Source organism: Mauremys reevesii, linkage group 5 (genome assembly GCF_016161935.1).
Source record: "Mauremys reevesii isolate NIE-2019 linkage group 5, ASM1616193v1, whole genome shotgun sequence".
NCBI classification, from domain to species: domain Eukaryota; kingdom Metazoa; phylum Chordata; order Testudines; family Geoemydidae; genus Mauremys; species Mauremys reevesii.
This window is the reverse complement of record NC_052627.1, coordinates 11,088,219-11,112,131: the sequence shown is the minus strand read 5'-3', so window position 1 is coordinate 11,112,131 and position 23,913 is coordinate 11,088,219. Positions and strand designations below refer to the sequence as shown.

Sequence of the window (23,913 nt, the reverse complement as noted above, 5' to 3'; positions counted from 1 at the left end):
TACCTCAGAGCTCAGGGTAACTGTGCTTAATTTGCAACTTACTAACTATGGATGTTGCAACCTTCCATAGCACTATTAGCGTCACATTTATTGCACACAGTCAGAACTGCAGAGAAAATGTCAAATTACCTCATGAGGGAGGCATGCAGAGTCCAGTGTAGCTGTGGGGACTGCCACGGAGAGATTGAGGAACAACATGAGCTGCTGGAAAACTATTTCCAGCGTAAACAACTGTGCAGGTCAAAAGGCACAGCACAGATCTAGTATAAAAGTTTTGAGTCAACGAGTATTCTGGCTGTAGTCGCATTCTTCCACGCCAGTGGGTCCAGCATCTAGAGAAGTGAAAAATCCATCATCGCCACTGAAATTAACTGTCAAACTGTATTTTTACAACATCCTATTTTAGTTCAAACTCATTTGACACTTCCCAGGAACATCAACCACCAAAATAATGAAGAGTTTACTATAATCTGCTTTATTAAAGATATTACTGTACATCCAAATACATTAATTTATGGCATTGAGAAAAGTGCTTTAGGAAAAAGATACCTACGTATATGCGCTTAAATTTCAGTAGCAGGATACACTAATACTACCGCACACCACTTAAGAGTTGAAATATTTTTGAGCATAAAGGGACAGTCAGACGAAAAATAAAATTTTAGTGACACTTTAGATAATTAGAACAAGTTTAAAAAATAAGCTATATAGTGAGAAGCTAGGTTTGTGATTTTTCTGTATTGACAATGAAAGAGACAAAGATCTTTCATATATACCTGGAGCTACTTTCACACACTGGCTCTCACAAAGGAGGGCCATCCCGCAGTATTCAGACTGCCAATGCTCCGGAGGGAACTATTTTCAGTATATTTTAACAATTGTTTTGTAAGATCTAGTTTCATGAAAACAGAACCACAAAAGCAAAGACTGGGCCTAAGCCACCTGAGAGTGTCCCTAAATTGGAGAATTTTTGCAAAATCGCAGAATCAATGGAACTATTTTTGGCCTTAATCCTGAAAAGACAAATGCACATGCCTAACTTCCTGCACCTGAGTAGACTCACTGAAGTTAACAGACCACTGGCACATTTAAAGGAAGCATGTTGGTAAGACTTCTCAGCATCAGGGCCTTCGGGGTGGAGAGAAATCAATAGCTAGTGTAATTGCAGCAGGTGAAAGGAACTAGGATGTGGAGAAATTAGTTCCCCCGAGAAATCAGTAGAGAAGCAGCAGCTTTTAAAGTGTTATATACCCACACTAATTTGACACACAGTAGCCTTGCTTTACATTAATAAACCTGCCCGTTTTCACTTTGTGCAGGTTGTGGATGGGAGTTGTAGATGAAGATAAATGATTTATACCATCACTCCTCTTCCATCTATAGTCACCTCCACTTCCCAGACTTCATCCACCTACAAATAAACTTACAAACAAAATCTATTTACCAAAAAGACTGAATACTTAAGCTTTCCTTAAGATAGCACTCCAAGCTACTGACCTTCCCCACGGATTTCTATGCAGAATGGGTATCTGTCCATTCTTGCTGCCCTCTCTTCCTGGAAGTAACAGCCTCCACAGAATCTGGTCAGAGCCCTCAGATGCCACAGAATCAGTTCAGTTCTGACAGCTATTGCTTATAAATCGTCTGATTAGAAATATGTATCTATACAGTGTGGTAGAAAAGAGAGCTGAGCTCTCCTCTAAAATTTGCAGTTCTCTAGAACTAACAGTGAGTGTGATGCGCAGCACCATGGAAGGGGAAGTTCCACCAGACAAGAACGCTCTCCACGGAGCATCACCGTAGAAAGCAGAGGCATGAGATCTCACAGGCACTCTGACATGGATCTGCACTTCACAACCACTGCAGTGTGGGAATCGTAGGATATGCTAACAGCAGAGGGTGACGGTCTCCCAAGGAGCCTGAATTGGGATTTTGTGATAGGACATGAACAGAGAAACCATTTGTACGATGAGACATTGCAGTGTGCCTTAGCAGCCGTATCAAACAAGGATGGTTTTCTTTCCGGTAACACATGATGTGTGTGTTAGTCACTGCTGCTCCAGAGCCATCCTGCATCCTCCGTCTTGAGCAGTGTTGTAGGATTCACAGCTTGTACACTTCATGCCTAAGATATGGAACTGTACCGTGGACCGGGTGCTGCAGTCATTGCAAAGGATCTGTAATAGAAGAGAGTGGCCATAAGACAAACAGGAGGCTGCATAAAACGTTGTGGCTAGAACAAAACTTGCTTACTACTAAATGTCTTTTTATTTTATTTATATATAAACAGTTTGTGTCTTTTATTGTAGTTGGTTTAGATATGTCTCTACCCCGCTATAACGCAGTCGTGGGGAGCCAAAAATCCCTACCGTGTTATAGCTGAAACCTTGTTATATCGGGGTTGGGGCGGCAGGGCTCCGGCAGTGATTTAAAGAGCTCCGGGCTTCAGCCGCTGCGGGGAGCCCCAGGCCCTTTAAATCGCCGGTGAGCCCTGCTGCCGCAGCCCCGGGGTAGCAGCAGCAGCAAGGCTTCAATGGGATTTAAAGGGCCCAGGGCTCCCCGCAGCAGCCAGAGCCCCGGACCCTTTAAAGGGCCGCCAGAGCCCCGCTGCTACCGCACTTTATGTGAACCTGTGTGGTATCGGGTCGCGTTATAGCTGGGTAGAGGTGTATTTTATTTTTTTTATTTTTGTTGATTTATTTAATATATTTTGTTTTTGATATTTTTAATTCTTTTTTTAAATGAGGGGTTTGTGTGTGCTTATTCATGTTGGGTTAGGTTTTAGCCATATTTTTTGTTTTATATTAGTATTTGTAGTATCTGTATTCTTTGGAGGGGGAGGTGTTATGGGTTTTTTTAAGTTTATTATTTAGCAGCACATTTTTAAGACCACAGTGGTGGTAATTATTTGAATGTCTATTAATATTAGGCTTAAAGTATGAACCAGGGGCCCCAACCTCACCTCCTTTGGTACAGTATTGTTTTCAGTTGTCTGTTGCCTGGCTATTAGTTGGACAATGGGCACCAATTGCTCTATTTTCCTTTGTATAAAGTCAGCGGTGTTAATGGGCAAGGGAGGGACAGGTGCAATGAGCTTGGCCACCAGTGATTCTCACTGTCTGTCATGACTTCTGTTACATTTTTATTTCTACACGTGGCCATAAGGCATGGGTCCCAGTCTCAGTCAGAAAGGTGAGGTTCAGGCTCCCCTGGCATGGTGTTGTCTCCACCGAGAAGTTGTGATATTTCACAGCACATAGCATGTCCCTAGCAGTACCACCTCCTTCAACTCTCTAATGACTAGCTGGGGCCAAAATCCCGCACTGGTGGTCTGGTTTATTTCAGCTGAGCACTTACGGAACCATCTGTGCTTGATTTGTTTACGGCAGGCTGTCTGTGTTTTATTTTTCCCTTAGGTTGCCGTTTTTACACTGGGATAACGCTGGTTATAGATCTTAATTTCTATTGTACTTATATTGTTACATATAATATATATTTTTTTGATTTCCTGTTCATTTTAAATGGCAATTATAACTGGCGAAGTTGAATTATTAATTTCATGTGGTGCCCTAGGTTTAGGGCTGCAAATTAGGTTTCAAACTGCAAATTTTCTTTTTTAATATTATGAATTTTGTTTTTTACTAATATGGTTTAGATAAGTGTGCTGTTTAACACCTTTGAATACCTTTTTATTTTTTGCATTAGATGCATAACAAATTTGACTTTCCCAGACAATCCGGCAGATGAAGACAGGAGAGGACACAAAGCTCTGGTTACACTAATTCCCTCTGTGAGGGCTCCCTGACGCTGCTCTATGAGACTTCAGATAATCCATTCTGGGAAATACGTTCTTTTCTACATCAACTAAAAAAGCAGAACCATCCTCAGTCCAAGAAACACTAGGGAAGTGGGGCATCTGCGCTGGCTTTGTGGGTGCAGCTGGAATAAGTTACATAGCCCTGATCCTAATTTAAGTCTCACTAGCAAGCAGAAGCCAGGCCCAATGTGGATGTCAAAGGCTGAGTTACCCTTGGCTAGAATAGCAGCACTCAATTTACCACTCTAACACTGGCAAACGTCCGAGTGCTTTGCACAAACAGTATGTTCACCCTGAAATGGGATGAGAACATACATTCCTGCTCCTGCAGAGGACAGTGGCTCCCTGATCTGGGGTTGTCTGATGTTTCAGAAGAGTAATTCCCCCGGCCTCCCTTACCCCCCACCTAGTGCAATGCTATACCAGATGCAGGTGGGTAAGGAACAACATAGTTTTTCACCTAGCTGGTCACCTTATCCCCTGAACATGAGAAACAATTGTTCTGCATCATGCCAAAGGGTAACATTACCTTTTGTTTCAGAGAGAGAGAGAGAGAGAGAGAGAGAGAGAGAGAGCGCGCGCCGCTTGCTCTCTACTCCGGCTAACAGGTGGCCAATAATGGAGGGAGACTGGAAGGGGGCATGGTGAGAAAAGCGTTGCTATTTACCTCCACCATCATGTTCTGATATTCCGTGGGCATAGGGGTTTGCGCCACTTCATCATCCAATTGTCGCCAGTACCTGGACATATCTAAAGCAGAGTGCATGCACAAGGGGCATCGGTAACCTCTGGCAAGGAGATAAAATACAAGTCAGGAAGATGCTGGTGTGGCAGAGTCAGTTTAAATACATCAGGATGGGGAGGAAAACCCCCGGGAGGGAGAAGAGCTATTGAATGTAAAGGACAACGTTGGCACAAAGACCAATGGGGATAGACTGGCCATGAATCAATGTAGGCTGGAAGGAGCAGAAGGCTTCTGTCCATCAGAGGAGTGAGGGGCTGGCACAGCCTCCCCACAGGACCAGTGGGGCAAACAACCCCACTAGCTTGAAGATGTAGTCGATAAGTTTATGAATGGGATTCTATGACAGTGTTGTCAATGAGAAAGGTGACGTACAACATGGACACATTGCACAGCATTTGTTGGAAGTAGCTGAGGAGAGACTGCTTTGTTAACAGTTGCCTTTAAATCACTTGGCCCTGGATTGGCAAAGCAAAGCAATTTTTACTTCTCCAGCTCAGGAGTCTGCATTGCCAGAGTACTTAGGAAGAAGTGGGGTCAGAATACTCACTCTTTTAACATGTCTTCATAACAAGTTCTAAAAAGAAAACACAAGGCCACATTAGTAGCTACACAAGGAAGGTGAAGTCACTGTGCTTTAAACCCTCTGGACAGAAAAGTGGAGGTGGCTTCAACTGAAGGAAGAGCGAGCAAGCCAAAGAGCTATGGTTAAAAAATAATTCGTATGTAGTGGAAAGAGGGACCAAGCACCAAGAAGTAGTGTTTAGCGGGACCCAAGGAGACCAGAACGTGTTAGGTCCTATTCTGACATCTTCAGTAGTGAACTGGTGGAAGGAGTCAACAGCGTGGGAATGAAACTTGCAGAGGATTCAAGATCACTCCCAACGACAGGGACAGAGAACGACGTCAGAGAGAGTCAGGGAGATGGGCAGAACAGAACAAAGCCAGGTTCAGTTAGGGAAGATTCATGCTGCTCCATCTGGAGAATGTTAATCTACAACGTACAGTCAGGGGGGTGGGGGGAGCCTGGCAAACAGCAATGAAGAAGGAGACCTAGGAATAGAAGAAATTCAAAGGTATGTCCAGTGAGACATAATAGCGAACAGAAACAAAAAAGGGATAAGGACATTTTGGGTTGAATATATAGTTGCATCGATTCACAGGACATGAAGGAAATACATGACTCTGTTGTGTCACACCCTCCGGCAGTGATCTATTCAGTCCTGAGCACCATGTCAGCATAAAAATTAATGACAAACTGGAAAGATTTCCTAGAGCAATAGAAATGTTCAGTGGACGCCAGGACAATGCAGGATGAAAATTAAGAGTTAAATATATAGACTGGTTAAGAGACAACTTGAGTCCTGGACCCTCCAAAAAGCTCCACAGGGGGTACCTTCATAGAGCCAACTGGGCTCCTCATGGGGCTCCAGTCACACACTGCTCATTATAGGGCCAGAGTGAGGGGATGGCACAACAGACTGCACCAAGGAGGACGTTATTTAGAGTGATATGCTGGAGTACAAGTGGTAACAAGAATAAATTAAGCAAGGGAAAATGTAAGATGAACATCAAGGAAGCACCTCTGTTAGGAAGTTTTACTGGGTTGGGGAGTAGTCTCCAAGGGAAAGGACGGAAGCGCCATTGCTTGGGACATTCGGAACACAACTGAAGACAGCAGAGAACAATCAGGCTTGCATTAGTGAGGAGATGGATTAGAATATACAACAGATATTTCCATCTCTGATAGAGGATTCTATGGAAATAGCTTTACCTATGAAGAAGGTGTCCACACGGTAGAACATGGGCTCCGACACGCGAGGTGTGAATGTCCTGTTTCAAAACATAAGAATTAGCATGTATTTTCCCAAGTACCACACACACCCAGAAAGCTAAAAAGTCAACGCCACAAGAAAAAAAGGAAAAAAGAATATTTCAGTAGGTACACAATTAAGTTATAGAATTTATTTTCAAGTAAACTTTTAATAGATGAAACATTTAAAAAAAAAACCCCTTACCTCCAAACATATTGGACAGTCCTGCCTGGAGACATTTTCAATGCACTTTGTAAAGAAAGAAAAAAGACAGCTTAACAGGAAAGAAAACTAAATGTAGATTCTTGCATAATAGAAGTACTTGGATCTACATTTCCTTAAAATATATAAAAGTTTCATGAAACCTTTTATTACCCCAAACATGGGTTCAAATTCCAAAAAAGGGGGTTCCAGTAAAATCTGTGAATGCTAAAATTTCCAATTTTAATTTTTTTTTAATTGTTATGGGACTTCCAAAAAAGAAACTACTAGACCACACTAGGAAAGTGGCAAATCAAACTGACAGAATCTTAAAACATTTCTAGAAGAGTTGATCATTGATACGGGGACCTCCAGATGTGCAATGAAATTTCAAAGAGTATATTCCGTGGGATTCACATTGCAAGGGAAGTGATACAGAAGTCCAATGCTGATCAATGTTGCTGTTCAGGACTGCGATACATTGTTGGAAGGAGGAAAGCATGCACAGCACTGGTCTGTGTTATACATGGGTCTAGCTAGGACGTACCAGCTCTCGTTTTCATAAACACAGTGATGGGGGGAGCTGTGTTCTTTTTAAATGAAACTATAGAGTATTACATTCATACCTTATGTTTTCCTTGAAGACTCAAGGCTAGACACAAGTTACATTTTGAACAATGGAAAAAGTCTTCTTTTGGACCAATCCTAAAGAGACAGGCAGTTGGTTAGGAATAGTTTGCCAATTCCTGTACAATTTACATTTTAATACCTGCAAGAAAAGTTTCACACTTAGAAAAGATTATTTCTCTCCCAGATCAAGAAAATGTTTTATTTTAAAAGGACTGTGACATTTTATGCAGTTAAGAAGTGAAATTTATTACACAAAGAGCTGTCCAAAGCTCAATATTTTTAACTGTTTCCTTCGAGCCTTTAAAAGTGACACTTAAGAATATTTAATTTAACAGTAACCAGGGCAACTTTAAGATAAAGTATATTTTCAAGATGATGGCCTTTGTTTTATGGTAGCCACCAACTTTTCCCCCTCTTTAGCACTTATTAATTTTCGCAATGGCAGACATTTACTATAGCTGTAGTGCAAGAAAACTGCTTCAACAGACGCCTGTACCTGTACTAAAATCATTCCCCACCATTATGTATTCAGTGACATTTTTAAAGATCAAACCTTAATTATTTTTGAGCTACATCAGAAGGAAAAGCTTATCTCCAATATGCAGCCTGCTTCCCTGCATCTCAAAAAATCCATTATTAGTCTCAGATTTGCAGATGCTACCCCTGTTATTTCCTAGTAACAATAGATCTAAGTAACTATAATTAGCACAGGTTAAACAGACACTTGTTTTACACATTTTCTATTGCATAAACACAGTAAAAATCTCTCCAAAAGTCATGCATTTAGGAATCTCTGAAACCCAATCTCTGGAAACAAAGATTCTGAACTATCATGTTAATGTTCTCTCTAAAATGAGGAGAAATTAGCACCAACATGTTTATAGCTGTGGAAGTCAGAAATTCTAAGACTGCTTTCCTTAATATTAATTAGTGGTACAGAGGAGTTAGATGAAAATGTATAGCATAGGTCTGCTGCAGGATGCTGCTATAATTTAAACATAGAACAGTATTAACTTAATTCAGCCACCAAGATTTCAAGATGTTTGTGTAGATCTTTTTAAAGGACAATTTTTTGCAGCAGTGGGAAATTAAGAAGTCTTTCCCCCCCCCTACAACAAACATTACAGATCTTTTACCCAAAGTACAGCACTCTACTGCATATTCTGTTTTCGGCGTTCTCCACATGAAATGAATGCAGAATATGCAACAGAGGATCGGGGGGAAATTTTTCCCTTCCCTGACTGCATTAAACCTGTGCAACATCACTAGAAGATTTATTTTAGTGAACAAAAGGGAATCATGAAGTTTAAGACCTACAATCAGAATTGTTTTAGGAAAATCCATTTTAATTAGGCATTTTAAAGCAACAGAAAGCTTTTAAACAAGTCACTACTTGACATAACTCTCCCTTTATTAATGCAAAGTCAGTATAAAAGGACACCCCCCTAAACTTTCTCGTGTCTACATTACTCACAGAGGCAAAAAACTATATGAAAATAATGGAATGACTTTTTGAAGTGTTCTTTAAGCAAGACCTATTTGTAAACTCATAGCTGCCCTCTAGCCTCCTGAATTCTTAAACACAATGCATAATTTCAATTTCAAATACTATATTTTAAAGTTACCAATATTTAAGCCAACCTAAGCAGAATTGCTTTGTAAACTTGGAAACATGAATAAACATTGAAGAAAAAATATTAATAATTTTAAATACAGTACCTACAAATGCCACACTTCTCACAGTGATACTGCTTCTTGTCTTTGTCAAACAGGTGGCATATACCGCAGTAATATTCTCCAAACACACTGCTGCAATCCTCACAACTCTGTTGAGCCTACAAATACATACACATTACATAAGCAACTACCAACATTTTGCTGGGTAAGGGGGGTTCTTTTAGTTCTTCAAGTAGCACTTTAATGGGCCATTGTCACTAGGATTAAACTTAAGACTTGGTGAGCACAGTCTGTTGTCCCACATGACAGAGCCTATACTTTCAGACAGTCTTCTCTGGGGACATTTTACATGCTGTCTAAGGAATTAGACTTCAAACTTTGTCTCACAGAATAAGCCTGAGAAATAGGACTATAGGATTTGCCATACTTGGTCAAGCCACTTAGTTTGGGTGGACACGAGATAGAGTCCTATATTCTCCCATCACCCTCCCCGCCTTCATTTTTATTACTGTGGCAGTATATTGGAAGGGGGAATCAAATCTAGACACAAGTCCTGTACACAGCATTGGTCCAGAAAAACCAAAACAGCATAATGAAACAGATACAGCTGTAAGTTTCATTATCTAGCTAAGTTTTCTATAGTACCTATCTCCACACTTACTAGTAGTGCTGTGGAAGTGCTACCTGCAGGAACACAGGGAACGATCAGAAGCTACAGGAGACACATTAAGGTCTTGTCCACACTACAAATGTAACAAAGCCAAGGGACCTGGTTGTAAGAGTTTCACTCTATAACCTTAACCATGTTCTGTAGATAGGCTAGAGTGTTTAGTTTTGCTAGGAGCTGAAACTGCCTTTCTCCTCCTTTAATGTTAACTGGCTAGGTATGGAAAGAGGATAAATGCAACCTTTCCCTAAAATGTAGGAATTCCCTTTAGTCTTATTTTACCATTTGAAGGAATGGAGAAATGCACCCCCACGCATGCAGAGTAAAATTAAGACCCTCTATTAAGCATCTGTGTTTTATAATCCCATTCAGACGATAACAATTACAGTCACAACGTATTGAAAAGATTAAAGTATACACCATTACCTGCTGGATCCTTCTGCACTTTGCACACTGCACTTGTTTTACTTTAAAACGATCCATCTGATGATCTTCCTTGCTGTCATGACACAGACGGCAAACATAAAACTTACCGCAGCAAGGAGCCTGAAACAAATAAAGAAGAGACAAACTTTGAAGAAACCAAAATTAAGGTACAGCTAATGAGGATGCCTCGATTTCATTTACCCTTTTAAATGTTTCAAAACACTAGACTAGGTCAGCTTGGTGGAACTAGTGACAGCACAAGCTTGGTCTCTTCTTTATAAGGTATCAGAGGGAGGGAATGATCTGATTTTGGCTCCCAAGAGCAATGTCTTGCTATGATTGTGAACAGAGAGGGAGGAAAAGGGAAGGTATCCTTTCACTGACAGAAAATGAAAGTGTACATTGGAGCATGCTTCAAGCTAGGTTTACTCCCCCATCAACAAATGCTTCCAACCCTAAAGGTCCATCGCCCCCGTATAATAGACGAATGATGGGTGTAGCTGCCCTGTGCCTCGGCAGCAGGTTGGCCCTCACAACACACCAGAGGAAGGTTCTGAAGTTAGGGTTTCCCATCTAGTTTAGTCCTAGGAGCACAGGGGGCAGCTGTGACCACCTGCCTCGCTCAGTCCAGGAGAAACCACAGACGAAATAATAAAGTTACGGAGCCGGGGGGACTCTTTCCGCCCGGACTCCCGGCGGCTGCTGCTGACACAGACTCCCAGGGCTGCCCCGCTGAACGCTGCACTACAAGTGGGTGATTTTGTGGGAATCTGGGGTCCAGGGGCTGCCAGCTCTCAGGCCTGTCCCGCGCGGGGTGACCAGAGGGCCCAATTTTATAGGGACAGTCCTGATTTTGGGTCTTTATATACAGACTCTTATTCCCCCCATCCCAATTTTTCACATTTGCTGCCCGGTCACCCTAGTCCCGCGACGCGGCTCTTTGGCCGAGCCCCGGCGGCTGGCGGCGGGGACGGTCCCAGCCCGGCGGCCTGCAGCGACCAGGGCCCCGGAAAGCGGAGCGCGAACCGAGCCCAACCCCGCTCCCCGCGCCGCAGACCGGCAGCCACCGCCGGGCTCGGCCCCGCTCCCAGCCCCGCGGGAGAGTCCGCCCCGGGCCCCGCCCCCACCTGGAGCAGGCAGCTGCGGCGATAGTGCTCACAGCCCGCCCCGCCGGCCTCCGCCATCGCCGCTGACCGGAGCCGCTCCGCCCGCCCCTTCTCTATGGTGACGACTCCAACTACTTCCGCCCCTGACTTCCGGCCTCCGTCGTGAGCGGGACTTCCGGTGGGGGAAGCGGGGCGGAAGCGAAGAGCCCGGAGCAGGAAGCGCCGCTGCCCCCAGGTACCCGGAACCTCCCCCATCCCCCGCCCGGGTTCTGCCGCGCGCCGGGCCGGTTCCCTGCCCCCCCGTGTAAAGTCTCCAGCCGCGCGGGGGTGACGTCGTTACAGGAACCGAGGGAGCTCCCGCCTGATTTGCATCCCGCTAATTAGCACGCGACTAACACTCCCCCCCCGTATTAAAAGCAAATGAACCCGAACCTGGGGGGCCGCGTTCGCTTGTCACGGGCCGGTCCGTGCCGCGTCATGCCCCTGGGGTGAGCAGGTGGCCCGATTGTGGGGGCTTTTTCTCATACAGGCGCCTCTCACCCCCTGCCCCGATTTTTCACCCTTGCTGCCTGGTCCCCCTACGTGCCGCATGCAGGGGCTGGAGTCAGTGCGCCGGGCTAAATGGTGCCCTCACTGACTTACGCCATTTCCTTCCCAGCTCAGCCTCAGTTTCCCCCCCGGTGCCATGGTGAAGAGCTGCGCGGCTATCGGATGTGCGTCTAGATGTTTGCCGAATTCCAAGTTACGAGGCCTAACGTTTCACGTGTAAGGTTCAGACTGGCGTTACTAGGCTGCTTTACACCTTCTCTGCGTTTTTTTTAAAGTAGGATTCCTATCTACATGTGAACCTAGAGGCAGATGTGAGCCAGTTCCATGGTCCCTGAGCTAGAGTTACAAAATCCAGGTGCTAATCCCACTGCTACTGATTTGGACTCTGCTCATTGGAACTGGTCCATGGTGGGGTAGGACCTCCCCCTGCAGGGAGATGCTTGCAGGAGCAGGACCTTGCTTTGTAGCTTTGGTCTCTTACCGCCTCTCTGCACGTTCATTACCTCATCTGGAAAATAATAAAACTTTGTAAATATCTTTGAAGATAGAAATGAAATAATGAGCACACAGAAAGTATCATCATTCCACTGTTTTTGTTCCTTGCCCTATATTAATCTTGTACATTTCAAGATTTTTCTGTGCTCAAGCTGCTTGCCTTCACCTGTGGTTCAAAGAGGGGGAAATGTTTACATTTCATAGTAAAGTCATTTGAAAATGTTTGGCTTCTAGAGTGTTAAAGTAACACAACCTTCATAAGGGAAAATACAGAGCACACTCCAAAAAGAGAGAACTTGGTACAATTCAGCAACAGATAGTTTATTAGCCATTAAAATAGCTCATGCCCAGACCTTTGATACTCCGACTTTCACCATGTCTTGTTTATTGAGTCAGTTATAAAGTCAAGATACTTATAATCAAATTGATTAAAAGTGAACAAAGGAGGTTATTTTCTCTCTCCTGGTTATCTAACATAGAAGATTGGGGTTAAGCTGGGTGTGGATAAACTGGGCATTTAGGTGGAAACCCAAAGACAGAGAAAGTGTTAATAACAAAAGATAGTTCCATAGGATCCTATAAACTGCCTTCATTGCTAACCATGGCGCTTTACCCCACCTGAGCGCTTTTATTAAGGAACTTATAGAAAGTACCTTCTGTTCAGAGTGGGTGGTGTGAATAACTCTGCTCCATTCTGGACAGTAGTCAGAGATTGCAGAACACCTGACAGGGTTGTGTCCATTTGCTAGTGGAGTGTATGGGGAATGATCTCTCTCTTTCTCTCTCTGGTTTGCTATTCCACCAGTGTGATGGTCTCAGGCAAAGTGAGGTGAGCAGGCTGGAGAAATCCTCTGATATTAAAGCTTCTAACTAATTCCTGCCCTACACATGGGGAACCTGAAAGAAGAATCAGCCAAAGAATCTCTAGCTATTGCATTACGTTCTGCCCACCTTAACACAACCACCAGAACACAATTATCTTAAATTTTGTCCAAATTTGGATTAAAATAGACCCTAGAGCAGGGGTGGCCAACCTGAGCCTGAGAAGGAGTCAGAATTTACCAATGTACATTGCCAAAGAACCACAGTAATACCTCAGCAGCTCCCACCACCCAGACCCAGTGTCTCACACCCACCAGCAGCCCCGCCAATCAGTGCCTCCCCCTCCCTCCCAATCAGCTGCTTCCTCCCATGCAGGAGTCTCTGGGGGAGGGGGGGAGGAACGAGGGCACAGCAGGCTCAGGGGAGGGGGCAGGGCCTGTGGCAGAGCCCGGGGTTGAGCAGTGAGCATCCCCCCAGCACATTGGAAAGTTGGTGCCTGTAGCTCCAGCCCCGCAGTCGGTGTCTATACAGGAGCCACAGGTTGGCCACCCTTGCCCTAGAGGGTCTATTTCTGCACATGCTATTAGCCTTCTCTGCCAATAGCCACAGTAGTCTATATTTGTTCCAATAAAGATAATCTCTTAGCCAAAAAAAATGAACAGAATGTTGGGAATCATTAAGGGATAGATAATCAGACAGAAAATATCAAGTTGCCTCTATATAAATCTTTCGTACACCCATATCTTGAATACTGCGTGCAGATGTGGTTGCCACATCTCAAAAAAGATATATTGGAATTGGAAAAAGGGCAACAGAAATGATTAGGGGTATGGAACAGCTTCTGTATGAGGAGAAATTAATAAGAGTGGGACTGTTCAGCTTGGAAAAGAGACGACTAAGGGGGGATATGATAGAGGTCTATAAAATCATGACTGGTGTGGAGAAAGTAAATAAGGAAGTGTTATTTAATCCTCCTCCTAACACAAGAACTAGGGGTCACCAAATAAAAATTAATAGGCAGCTGGTTTAAAACGAACAAAAGGAAGTATTTCTTCACACAATGCAGAGTCAACCTGTGGAATTCTTTGCCAGAGGGTGTTTTGAAGGCCAATACTATAATGGGGTCAAAAAAAGTATATACTCGTTCATAAGCCGAATATTTTTGGTAAAAAAGTGACGCATTAAAGAGCGGGGGTTGGCTTATAAACGGGTCTACACCAAAATTTGATGATTTTAAACTCTATGGAATCATTTAATTGAATATCTAATACATTGTCATTTTGTTTACCTGGAGCATCTGCAGGCATGGAGCCCCTCAGCTCCCTGTGGCCACGGTTCACCATTCCCAGCCACAGGGAGCTGCGAGAATTGGCGCAGCCACAGGGAGCTGAGGGGCTCCATGCCTGCAGACGCTCCAAGTAAACAAAACATCCCAACCCACCAGCAGCTTACCCTGACGTCCGGAAGCCAAAGTTTTCCAACCCCTGAAATATAGCATCAGCTTATGAAAGGGTCACACAGTTTTTGCTATTTTTACCTATCCATTTTTGGGGGTTGACTTTTATTAACGAATGGGCTAAAGAACAAGTATATATAATAGGTAAATTCATGGAGGATAGGTCCATTGATGGCTATTAGCCATGATGAGCAGGGATGATGTCCCTAGCCTCTGTTTGCCTGAAGCTGGGAATGGACAACAGGGGATGGATCACTTGATGATTCCCTGTTCTGTTCATTCCCTCTGAAGCGTCTGGCATTGACCACTGTCAGAAGACAGCATACTGGGCTAGATGGACCTTTGGTCTGACCCAGTATGGCCGTTCTTATGTAACTCATTAACTTGGCATTTCTTCTCCTTACTCGTACATGCTGCCTTGTTTGTAAACCCAGTTATTTAGAGTGGCTGCTTCTCGCCATCAAAATAGTATTTTGTATTTTTCTTTCCAAAATACACATGAATTCAAATGCCTGTCCCGTTGGGCAATAATATCTTAGAAATAACGATTAGCACAATGAAAGGGTGCAGAAAACTTAATCATATCACAGGATGTGTATCCCATGATTATCCAAAGAAACATTTTAAGGCTTTCCTCTGTCTCATCCCAGACTCAGCCAAAATAAATCATCTTCTAAACACTGTAGCCACAAAGTAACATGATTCTTGTAATGCTAGTTATAAGAGTCAAAATAATCCAGACTCAGGTGTGGGTCTGTGGCTGTGGAAATTTTAAAAACTTCATTTCATGTGTTTTTTTCCACTCACAGAACTAGATACCTCAAAAGATTCACTATGTATGTGTCATCCTTTAAAATAGAGCAGTCATTTTCATATCGTCTGAGTGAGGAATATTTATGTCTAAACTAATCACTTCTACCCTACCCAAAATTGATGTTGGGGAAATCAGTTCATAGTCTTATGAAATGTGAAGTGTCTGGAATCTCTGAAATGAAGGGCCATATAGAAATAGTCAGTGGAAACAATCACGACGTTGGCTGCAGAACTGAACCCACCTCTGTCAGTTTGTATTTACCAGGTCAGTTCCTTGAGAACTGATGAATTATTACTGTAAACAGGCTTCAAGTGAATTAATTTGACTCAAAAGCTTGTTGGGGAGGACACAGCCCGTTTCTTCCTGCACAGAAGGTCATAACATGGTTGGCTCTGTAACCAGAGCACGAGGAGGGGTCTGCTAGGCAGTGCTAGCAGTGCTCTATACCTCAGCGGGGCATGGCTGGGTAGAGTAGGGCATGGGTGTCACCCTGCGTAAAATCACACACAGGCGACACATTGCCTGAAGGAGCGATCACAAAGCTACCTGTAAGTTTGCCCTTTTACAATCACGAGTTACAGATACTTATGTAAAAGCTAGAGCCTCTATGGCTATCTATTCAACTTGCTTTCCTGTCTGCACACTTGTCCTAGATTTCCCACCGATGAGGAGGCCAAAAGAAGGTGGGTACTGGCCACAAAAAGGCTCGATGTGAACTCTGCAGGCATGTGGGAGCCTAAGAAAGCAGATGTGTTATGTTCGCGCCACTTTAAGAAGTCAGACTTCGACACAAGAGGTCCCAACATCAGGCTGAAACCTGGAGTCATCCCTTCCATTTTTGAATTGCCTTCTCACTTCCAGGTTGGTCTTTATAATCTACAGGTGATCGTTCCTGTGTTTAACTGTATTGGCAAACATGGGCAGGCTTTTCCCTGCACTTTACATAGAACTCAGAAGATGTTTTCTTCTTTTGGATATCACTAGGTAACAGGAGAAGAGGTGGAAAAATATTGTGCCCAAAGATTAGCATTTTTCTGGGCCTGTTCTGTCTCTCAATACTCAGGCAGACCTGCCTGAGGAAACAGTGCAGGATATGTCCTTGAAGGCTTTTTTTTAATAACCATTGTGAGTCCGAACAAGAAATGGTCAAGTACATAAAATGAGAAGTGAAACTGATTACCTCAAGTCTAGCCAAACGCTTATTCTTGGAGCTCTTCAGGGCGGGGATTTGCTTTATACCTGGCATAATAAGGTCCTGATCCTTTACTGGGCTTCCTAATACAAATCAATATCATTAAATTCCCAACATACCAAAAAGACTGGTCTGGAAAGCTCCTATTAGATGGGACCCAGGAGAGCTCCTCACCTTAGAGATCTGTCTGTCATTGCAACAACTATTTAACAAATAGCTTTTAGCATCCCAATTCAGCGTGGGACTTATTCCTCACTTCACCTTTCTCCCTGCTTCCAACACACCGCAGCCACACATTAGCCTGCACAATCCCATCTCTTTCTGCTGTTTCTATCTCAATAACTGCAGTGTGAAATATATATTTCTAACAGCGGAGACGAGGAAAAGTTCATGGCCGACGAAACACCCCACTGAAAACACTGCCAGTAACAGTTCATAACCACCAGCTGGTGGATTCGCCTTCCAGTACAGGAGAATTTCATTCCCAATTCATCTTGGTAAGTAAAGTGACTTATTTGAACCCACCAAAATATAGCAGACTTTCAACACAGTGGGGCATACTCACTGCCAGTGTAACAGCAGGGAATGGCATCCTCTTAGGTCACCAGTGCATTTGGCTCAGTGTCCTTGTTTTCATTTGTGTTAGAGCATCAGTTCAAGCATCTCCCTCAAATTTACTGTTCACCAGAGGTCAGTAAGGGCAGCTCCATTGCTTATACATTGTTCTATCATTAAGCTGTAGTGGAGTAACTAGCTAGAAGGATTGGTTTTACACACTCCACATGGTTTTGCAAAAAGTGATTGCTAATGGGAGTTGGGATTGGCTTTTTAAACAGTCTCTTAACCCCTTCTTGGTGAATGGAGAGAACATGTGGAAATCTGAGATCTTTGGGAAAGGTGAGAATGTCTAATGTATTGAATTTTGTTTCCAGGAGCACAGTTACAGCATAATGGACAGTCCAAAGAAACTGAAGTGTAAATTAGATCAGGTAATCAGTGAGCTGGAAGAGGCCAAGGAACATCTGAGGAACACTTTAGACAGAGAACGACAACGCAGGGAATCACTGAGGACGGTGATCCGGGAGCTGGAGAACAAATGTCTAATCAGCCCTGAAACAGCCTGTAAACTGGATGTTTATTGCTGGGAGTGGTGTGAGGCAGGCACACAGGAGAAGACTATCAACTGAAGTAACTCTAGCAGGAATAGCTGCAAAGGCTCCTTAAACTCAGCATTCAGAAGTGGGATGTTTTAGGCTGGCCGTCAGCACTCAGTGAACAGGACCAGCCAGATCTTTGGAGAAGCCGTTTCTCTAAAGATACCATCTGGGCAAGATCCTTGCTCCTGGGACACAGCTCCCTTATGTAACAAGGTGTCTTGGTCTCTGAGGGCTGTGGTAATGGTCAGGAGTGCGAGCTACAAAAGACAATATATAAATGTAAACAATTGTCGGATTAGCAGGGTGAGGCACCTCTAGCTTAGATTTCATAATGCAGAACTTTAGTGAGGCCCTAAGAGTACAAATCAGGACTAAAGCAGTGCACAGACTACAAAGTGCACAGTGCTTACTTTATATGTATTTTGGATTACAAATATTTGCCCTGTAAAAAAACAAAATAAATAGTATTTTTCACTTCATCTAATACACGTACTGGTAGTGCAATCTCTTTATCATGAAAGTTGAACTGATAAATGTAGAATTATATTTAAAAAAACCCAAACCCTGCATTCAAAAATAAGAAAGTAAATTTTTAGAGCCTACAAGTCCACTCAGTCCTACTTCTTGTTCAGCCAATCGCTCTGACAAACAAGCTTGTTTACATTTGCAGGAGATAATGCTGGCTACTTCATGCGCTAAAGTTTCATATGTCCCTTCATGCTTCAACCACCATTCCAGGGGACATGTGTCCATGCTGATGATGGCTTCTGCTCGATAACGATCCAAAGCAGAGTGGACCGACGCATGTTCTTTTCATCATCCAAGTCAGATGCCACCAGCAGAAGGTTGATTTTCTTTTTTGCTGGTTCAGGCTCTGTAGTCTCTGCATTGGAGTGTTGCTCTTTTAAGACTTCTGAAAGCAAGTGCCACACCTCATCCCACACCAGATTTTGGAAGGCACTTCAGATTCTTAAACCTGGGGTTGAGTGCTGTAACTATATTTAGACATCTCACGTTGGTACCATCTCTGCATTTTGTCAAATGTGCAGCAAAAGTGTTCTTAAAATGAACATGTGCTGAGTCATCATCCGAGACTGCTATAACATGAAATATATGGCAGAATTCGGGTAAAATAAAGCCAGAGACATACAATTCTCCCCCAAGGAGTTCAGTTGCAAATTAATGTATATTATTTTAACGAGCATCATTAGCATGGAAGCATGTCCTCTGGAATGGTGGCTGAAGCATGAAGGGGCATATGAATGTTTAGCATATCTGGCACGTAAATACCTTGCAATGCTGGCTACAAAAGTGCCATGTGAACGCCTGTTCTCACTTTCTGGTGACACTGTAAATAAGAAAAGGGCAGCATTATCTCCCATAAATGTAAACAAACGTGTTTGTCTTAGCAATTGGCTGAACAAGAAGTAGGACTGAGTGGACTTGTAGGTGCTAAAGTTTTGCATTGTTTTGTTTTTGAGTGTAGTTATATACCAAAGAAAATCGACATTTGTAAGTTGTTGCACTTTCACGATTAAAGAGATTGCACTACAGTACTTGTATGAGGTGAATTGAAATATACTTTGAGCAGGGGGTTGGACTAGATGACCTCCTGAGGTCCCTTCCAACCCTGAGATTCTATGATTCTATACTATTTCTTTTATCATTTTTGCAATGCAAATATGTGTAATCAAAATATATAAAGTAAGCACTGTACACTTTGTATTCTGTGTTGTAACTGAAATTAATATTTGAAAATGTAGAAGAACATCCAAAAATATTTAATACATTTCAATTGGTATTCTATTGTTTAACAATGTGATTAAAACTGCGACTAATCGCAATTTTTTTTTTTGAGTTAATCATGTGAGTTAATCGCGATTAATCGACAGCCTTAATCTGGATCTTTACTACCCTGGAGTGCATGTGCAGTGCTCCCAAAATGGAGCTTGATAAATTTATGAATGGAATTATACGAGGTGATTGTCTGCAACAGCAAGGCACTGGACTCTATGACGTCCATCCCACTCCTATGATTTCACATTCAGCTGTTCTTTCAGGGGTCCAGGTGAAGTTTGCCCCAGGATGTTTTAAGATCCTGGATTGATCATTTGTTATTCTCTGTATCGTGCATGTATTAGGTGTAAGGCATCAGTCACTAATTCTGCAGTCAGCACGTGGCATTTTCCAGAAGATTTTCCTAGTCTAAGATTTGCATCAATCTGGAGTGAGTTCAGGTGCATTATGAACAGGAAACGTAAGCCCTTTGCAAAGAGCATTGGTGGGAAAGAGGTAGCTATTCTGGGCAGTTTTTTTAGAGCGGGAGACTGAAGTACAGCATGAGCTAAACAACAACGTATGAACTCAGTGCTCAAGGGCTGGGTGTAGTGTGCTCAACGGGGAAGCTGCTAATAACACTTGTTTCAGTTCAGCATCCATAGTTCTTATAAAACCAGTGTAAATGTATTTAGAGGAGCCCACAGTGTTCTGCAGAGTAAGAATGCACCTAAGGCAACTTTTATTGCATTCTGCTATGTATAGTTTCTGCACTACGCAGTAGCATTGATAATTCACACACGCAATATCCACATTTGCATGATGGCTTCTAGGTTCAGGATCTAGGCTGTTAAGAATCCTTTGCTCTTAGGAGAAGACGCACAAAAAACGCCCTTATGCTGATAGCAGGAAAGGGGGCGAAGATGCATTGTGGCTTTCCCTAAATATTTTCAAACAGGTGTTTTATTCAATCCAGAAGATACTTTCTATGTTTTTAATACAGTGATCTATTTATGATGATCAGGGACAGTAAAAAATGGAAAGACATTATATGGGGTTATTTGGACTTTTTCTTATTGCCTCCATAATATGCCCTAGGGTATTATAACTGTCCCCCAGGCACAGACAGCTGGACATGGATCCTTCACACAACTAAAAAGCTGCATTAGTCTAAGCTTCCGCAACAGATATGGCTGGGAGACCACGCTCGCCGGGTAGAACATTCAGGGCATCAGGAAGATATCCCTCCCCGAGATTGCCTTGATGTGGGAGGCTGTGCCGTCTGGGCAGCTCAGGGATGCTTGTCAGCACTGATGAGTTCGGAGGGTTATTAACCCAAGCGGAAGGGACACAGATGAGGGGAGTTAAAATACAGCTGGAGTATTGCAACTGAACCATGTCTGCATTCCGCCTGGGAGAGGGGACCCTGACTCAATGGCGACTGCCAGTCTCTTGGTAAGCCTTCTATCAGCCTGTGCTGAATCTGCTCCCCTTGGCGCCTGAACCACCGGCTCCATGCGAAGCCGCGTTTCCCTACACCGCCAGCTCAGTTTGCTCCCAGACACTGGCACTACCTGCCTTCCTTCCTGAGCGCTGCCACGGCACAAGCCGGGGTGAGCAGCACAACTCCAGCCCCTAGCAATGCTAAAGGGCGGCTTTCAGCGCCTCCCCACATTGACACTAATCAGAGTGGCTGTTAAAGGCCTGAGATGGCAACATCTCAGCAACGCTCTCCCAGACTGTGCCAATTTCAAGTGTCTCCCCCTAGGTACTTAAATATTTTGAGTATCTGGGCCTCAGATACTACGCTGATAGGGAATATCTAAGCACCTAACTCCCACTGAACACTGGGCAACAACAACTGATCTAGCACTCTGGTCACTGCAGCTCCAATTAGCTGCACTAGAGGAGACCCAATTAAGAAGAGCTGTGCCTAATTGATGGCTTGGGATAGGCTGAGGAGAGCTAAGAGACTCATTAGGCAGAAGGTAGAATAGGCACAGGAAGGAAGAGTGGGAGACAGAATGAGACTTTCAGAGCCAGAGCCTAGAGGAATCTACCAGGGGAAGATCCCTTCCATCTTCCCCCTTCCTTGGCCAAGCTAGCTGAGGATTGTGGCTTACTGTAAATATGGGCCTGCACAAGCCTGTAAAGGGTGTGGGGAGGACACTGTGGGAAAAAACCACACAAGGTTCTTAGCAGAAGATGATCTCCAAGCTGTTTGTAACCAGGAAAGAGACAGGAGTGAGATCCAGCCCTTCACAATCAGACAGATTAGCCACTTCTCTTCAAAACTGAAGTCCACACTCCGCTCCTGCTGCACACAAACAGCTACCACTGCCTTCTGAGCAACCGGTCAGGATTTGGCCCTGGGGCAGGAAGACGCTAGTTTATGGTTGTGTTTGATGCAATAATCCCGCCGACTGACTGCAGCAGGAGCGCTGTATGTAGGATGGTTACAGAACTGGATCTTGACTGGATACCCAGAGAGTTGCAGCCTGCTGCATTATCCACAGAGCAAGCACGAGGGGAATCTACCTCACTTCTGCAAAGGCTCTGCGCATCACAAGTAGCCTGAGGCTTTCACAGATAATTCCCCCCAATTCGCTCACATGTGTAAATTCCCTCCCTGTGGAGGAATAGAAGAGAGGACTCCATTATGGATAGACAAAATAAATCAATGCAGTGGCCTTGCCCTAGGAATATGCTCTCTTGTTTTTACTTACCACACACACTTACCTATACCAAACTATGCACAGGAAACTAACCACTCCATAGATAAGTGAAAACAGGGGAACATTCTTATTTTTGTTCTTTATCCCATTCAAACCCTATCATTTTTTTATTCTCTTTTCCAACTAATCATAAGTCGTGGCTAATCATATGAAGGAATCTACAAGCACATTCGCATTAGACATACATTGGGAGCAGAGTTAAAACAAACCACCTTTGATTTTAAGATCAAGAAACGTTTTTCAGCAAGGAGTTGTCCAAGTCAGTGCTGAGGCACAAAGCTAAGACCACACCATAACGGCAGTGACTGTTCCACCTCCTCAAAAAGGGAAACGGATATCAGAGTCCAAGAATTATGACAAAAAACAAGGAAGTGAACTATAAGGCGCACAATAAAAAACTGGTAACATTGCATTAAACCAACAGAATATCACTAAAACATACAGATAAATATTTGCATTAAAGTATTGATAATGAAATACACAGCACATTTTTATATACACTGGGGGAGTTACTGTCCATCGCTTCACTCTCAGGCTCCTGGGTCAGAGATCTCATCCTCGGGTACAGGAAGAATGAACAAAAGCAAAATGTAAAAGACAAACCAACCTGATGTATGTGATGTAGCAGTAAGGGCAGCAGCCCAGACCACTAGGGCATGGGAGTAGGAGCAGAGAACCTGGGTTCTGTTCCCAGCTCAGCCACTGAACTGGCTGTGTCACCTCGCACATGCCATTTACTCAATACACAGCCACCTTTGGACAGCGTTTTGAGAAAGGGCTCAATGTTCTTATTGTAACACTTTGTGTACACTGGTACCCACACCCTGTGTGTCCGCCTGAAGATCTCCGGTACCAAACAGCAGCTATCAAAAGCCCCAGGGCTGTTTGTAAGAGCAGCAGCTAATATGCAGCAGTTTCAGTTCCATGATTACCTGCATCATAGCCCAAACCAACTCCCAGTGATAAATGAGCTACAGAAAGATCTCTAGGACCACTCTGGAAAATGAGCTGCCACATCTGAAGGGGGGTGTCCTCATACATTTACTAATGCTGTCCCCAATCCTGCATCGCAACCTGCTAATGTAGAGCCCTCTGTCCTTGGGCAGAGCTGGGTGCTAGAAGAGCCCGATGATAGATCAAGGCCAATCATAACGCCTGCTTCCTTTATCATAAATGTTATCCACGTCCCACTAGAGAACTGCTAGTCTCGGTCGTGTACTAAATCTTCCAGGTGTTGTGACAAGACCAAATGCCATCCTCCAAATATGAATAAACCTCATCCACTCTGGGTTGAGAGCACATTACATTTAAAGCACTAATACTGGCACAAGCTCTACCCGTCTTTCACCACATCTGACCACCCCCACTACCTCCAAGATGGCCCAGTGCCTGGAGACGATCAGCTCCCAGATGAAGGACAGCTGGTTGAAGCCCAACCAGGGGGAGGGATAGCTCAGTGGTTTGAGCATTGGCCTGCTAAACCCAGGGTTGTGAGCTCCATCCTTGAGGAGGCCATTTAGGGAACTGGAGTAAAAATCTGTCTGGGGCTTGGGTCCTGCTTTGAGCAGGGGGTTGGACTAGATGACCTCCTGAGGTCCCTTCCAACCCTGAGATTCTATGATCTAAGGTGGAGGTGATGCTGGTGGGCAGAAGGAGGCACTCTGAAGAATTTGTAGCTGTGGTGCGGTCTCCTTGGGTTGAAGGCACACACCCACAACTGGTCAATGCAGTCTAGTTTCGGAGGGTCCTGGATTTGTCGCTAACCCAAAGTTCTCATATAGCAGCAACTGTGATTAACACTTACCACCACCTCCAATTGGCTAGGAAACGGCATCCT

The 23,913-nt window shown here is 43.8% G+C and overlaps 3 protein-coding genes across 7 annotated transcripts in view; 1 reads left to right on the top strand and 2 right to left on the bottom strand.

Annotated features, from left to right (window-relative positions):
- Window positions 1-452: 452 nt before the first annotated feature.
- Window positions 453-11,782, bottom strand: RCHY1 (ring finger and CHY zinc finger domain containing 1). 4 transcript variants are annotated; one of them, XM_039539982.1, is made up of 9 exons: window positions 11,723-11,782; window positions 9,975-10,094; window positions 8,924-9,039; window positions 7,201-7,279; window positions 6,578-6,622; window positions 6,334-6,392; window positions 5,110-5,136; window positions 4,485-4,605; window positions 453-2,177 (listed from the first exon to the last, which is right to left on the bottom strand). In XM_039539982.1, the coding sequence occupies exons 1-9, from the start codon at window positions 11,765-11,767 to the stop codon at window positions 2,049-2,051; spliced, it is 741 nt and encodes a 246-aa protein (XP_039395916.1). In that variant the 5' UTR covers window positions 11,768-11,782; the 3' UTR covers window positions 453-2,048. The 4 variants fall into 4 exon arrangements, with proteins under 4 accessions (XP_039395916.1, XP_039395917.1, XP_039395915.1 ...); XM_039539983.1 differs by lacking the exon at window positions 11,723-11,782 and adding an exon at window positions 11,513-11,645; XM_039539981.1 differs by lacking the exon at window positions 11,723-11,782 and adding an exon at window positions 11,102-11,206.
- Window positions 11,201-17,967, top strand: THAP6 (THAP domain containing 6). 2 transcript variants are annotated; one of them, XM_039539985.1, is made up of 5 exons: window positions 11,201-11,315; window positions 11,739-11,845; window positions 15,870-16,077; window positions 16,780-16,905; window positions 17,341-17,967. In XM_039539985.1, exons 2-5 carry the CDS (start codon window positions 11,766-11,768, stop codon window positions 17,593-17,595), a joined length of 669 nt encoding a protein of 222 aa, XP_039395919.1. In that variant the 5' UTR covers window positions 11,201-11,315; window positions 11,739-11,765; the 3' UTR covers window positions 17,596-17,967. The 2 variants fall into 2 exon arrangements, with proteins under 2 accessions (XP_039395919.1, XP_039395920.1); XM_039539986.1 differs by lacking the exon at window positions 11,201-11,315 and adding an exon at window positions 11,366-11,568.
- Window positions 17,968-20,392: 2,425 nt separating this feature from the next.
- The window catches only part of CDKL2 (cyclin dependent kinase like 2), a 37,064-nt gene continuing 33,543 nt past the window's right edge, over window positions 20,393-23,913 (bottom strand). The window contains exon 15 of the mRNA XM_039539980.1: window positions 20,393-21,970. The gene's annotated coding sequence lies outside the window, so the exon portion shown is untranslated. The remainder of the gene's footprint in view (window positions 21,971-23,913) is intronic.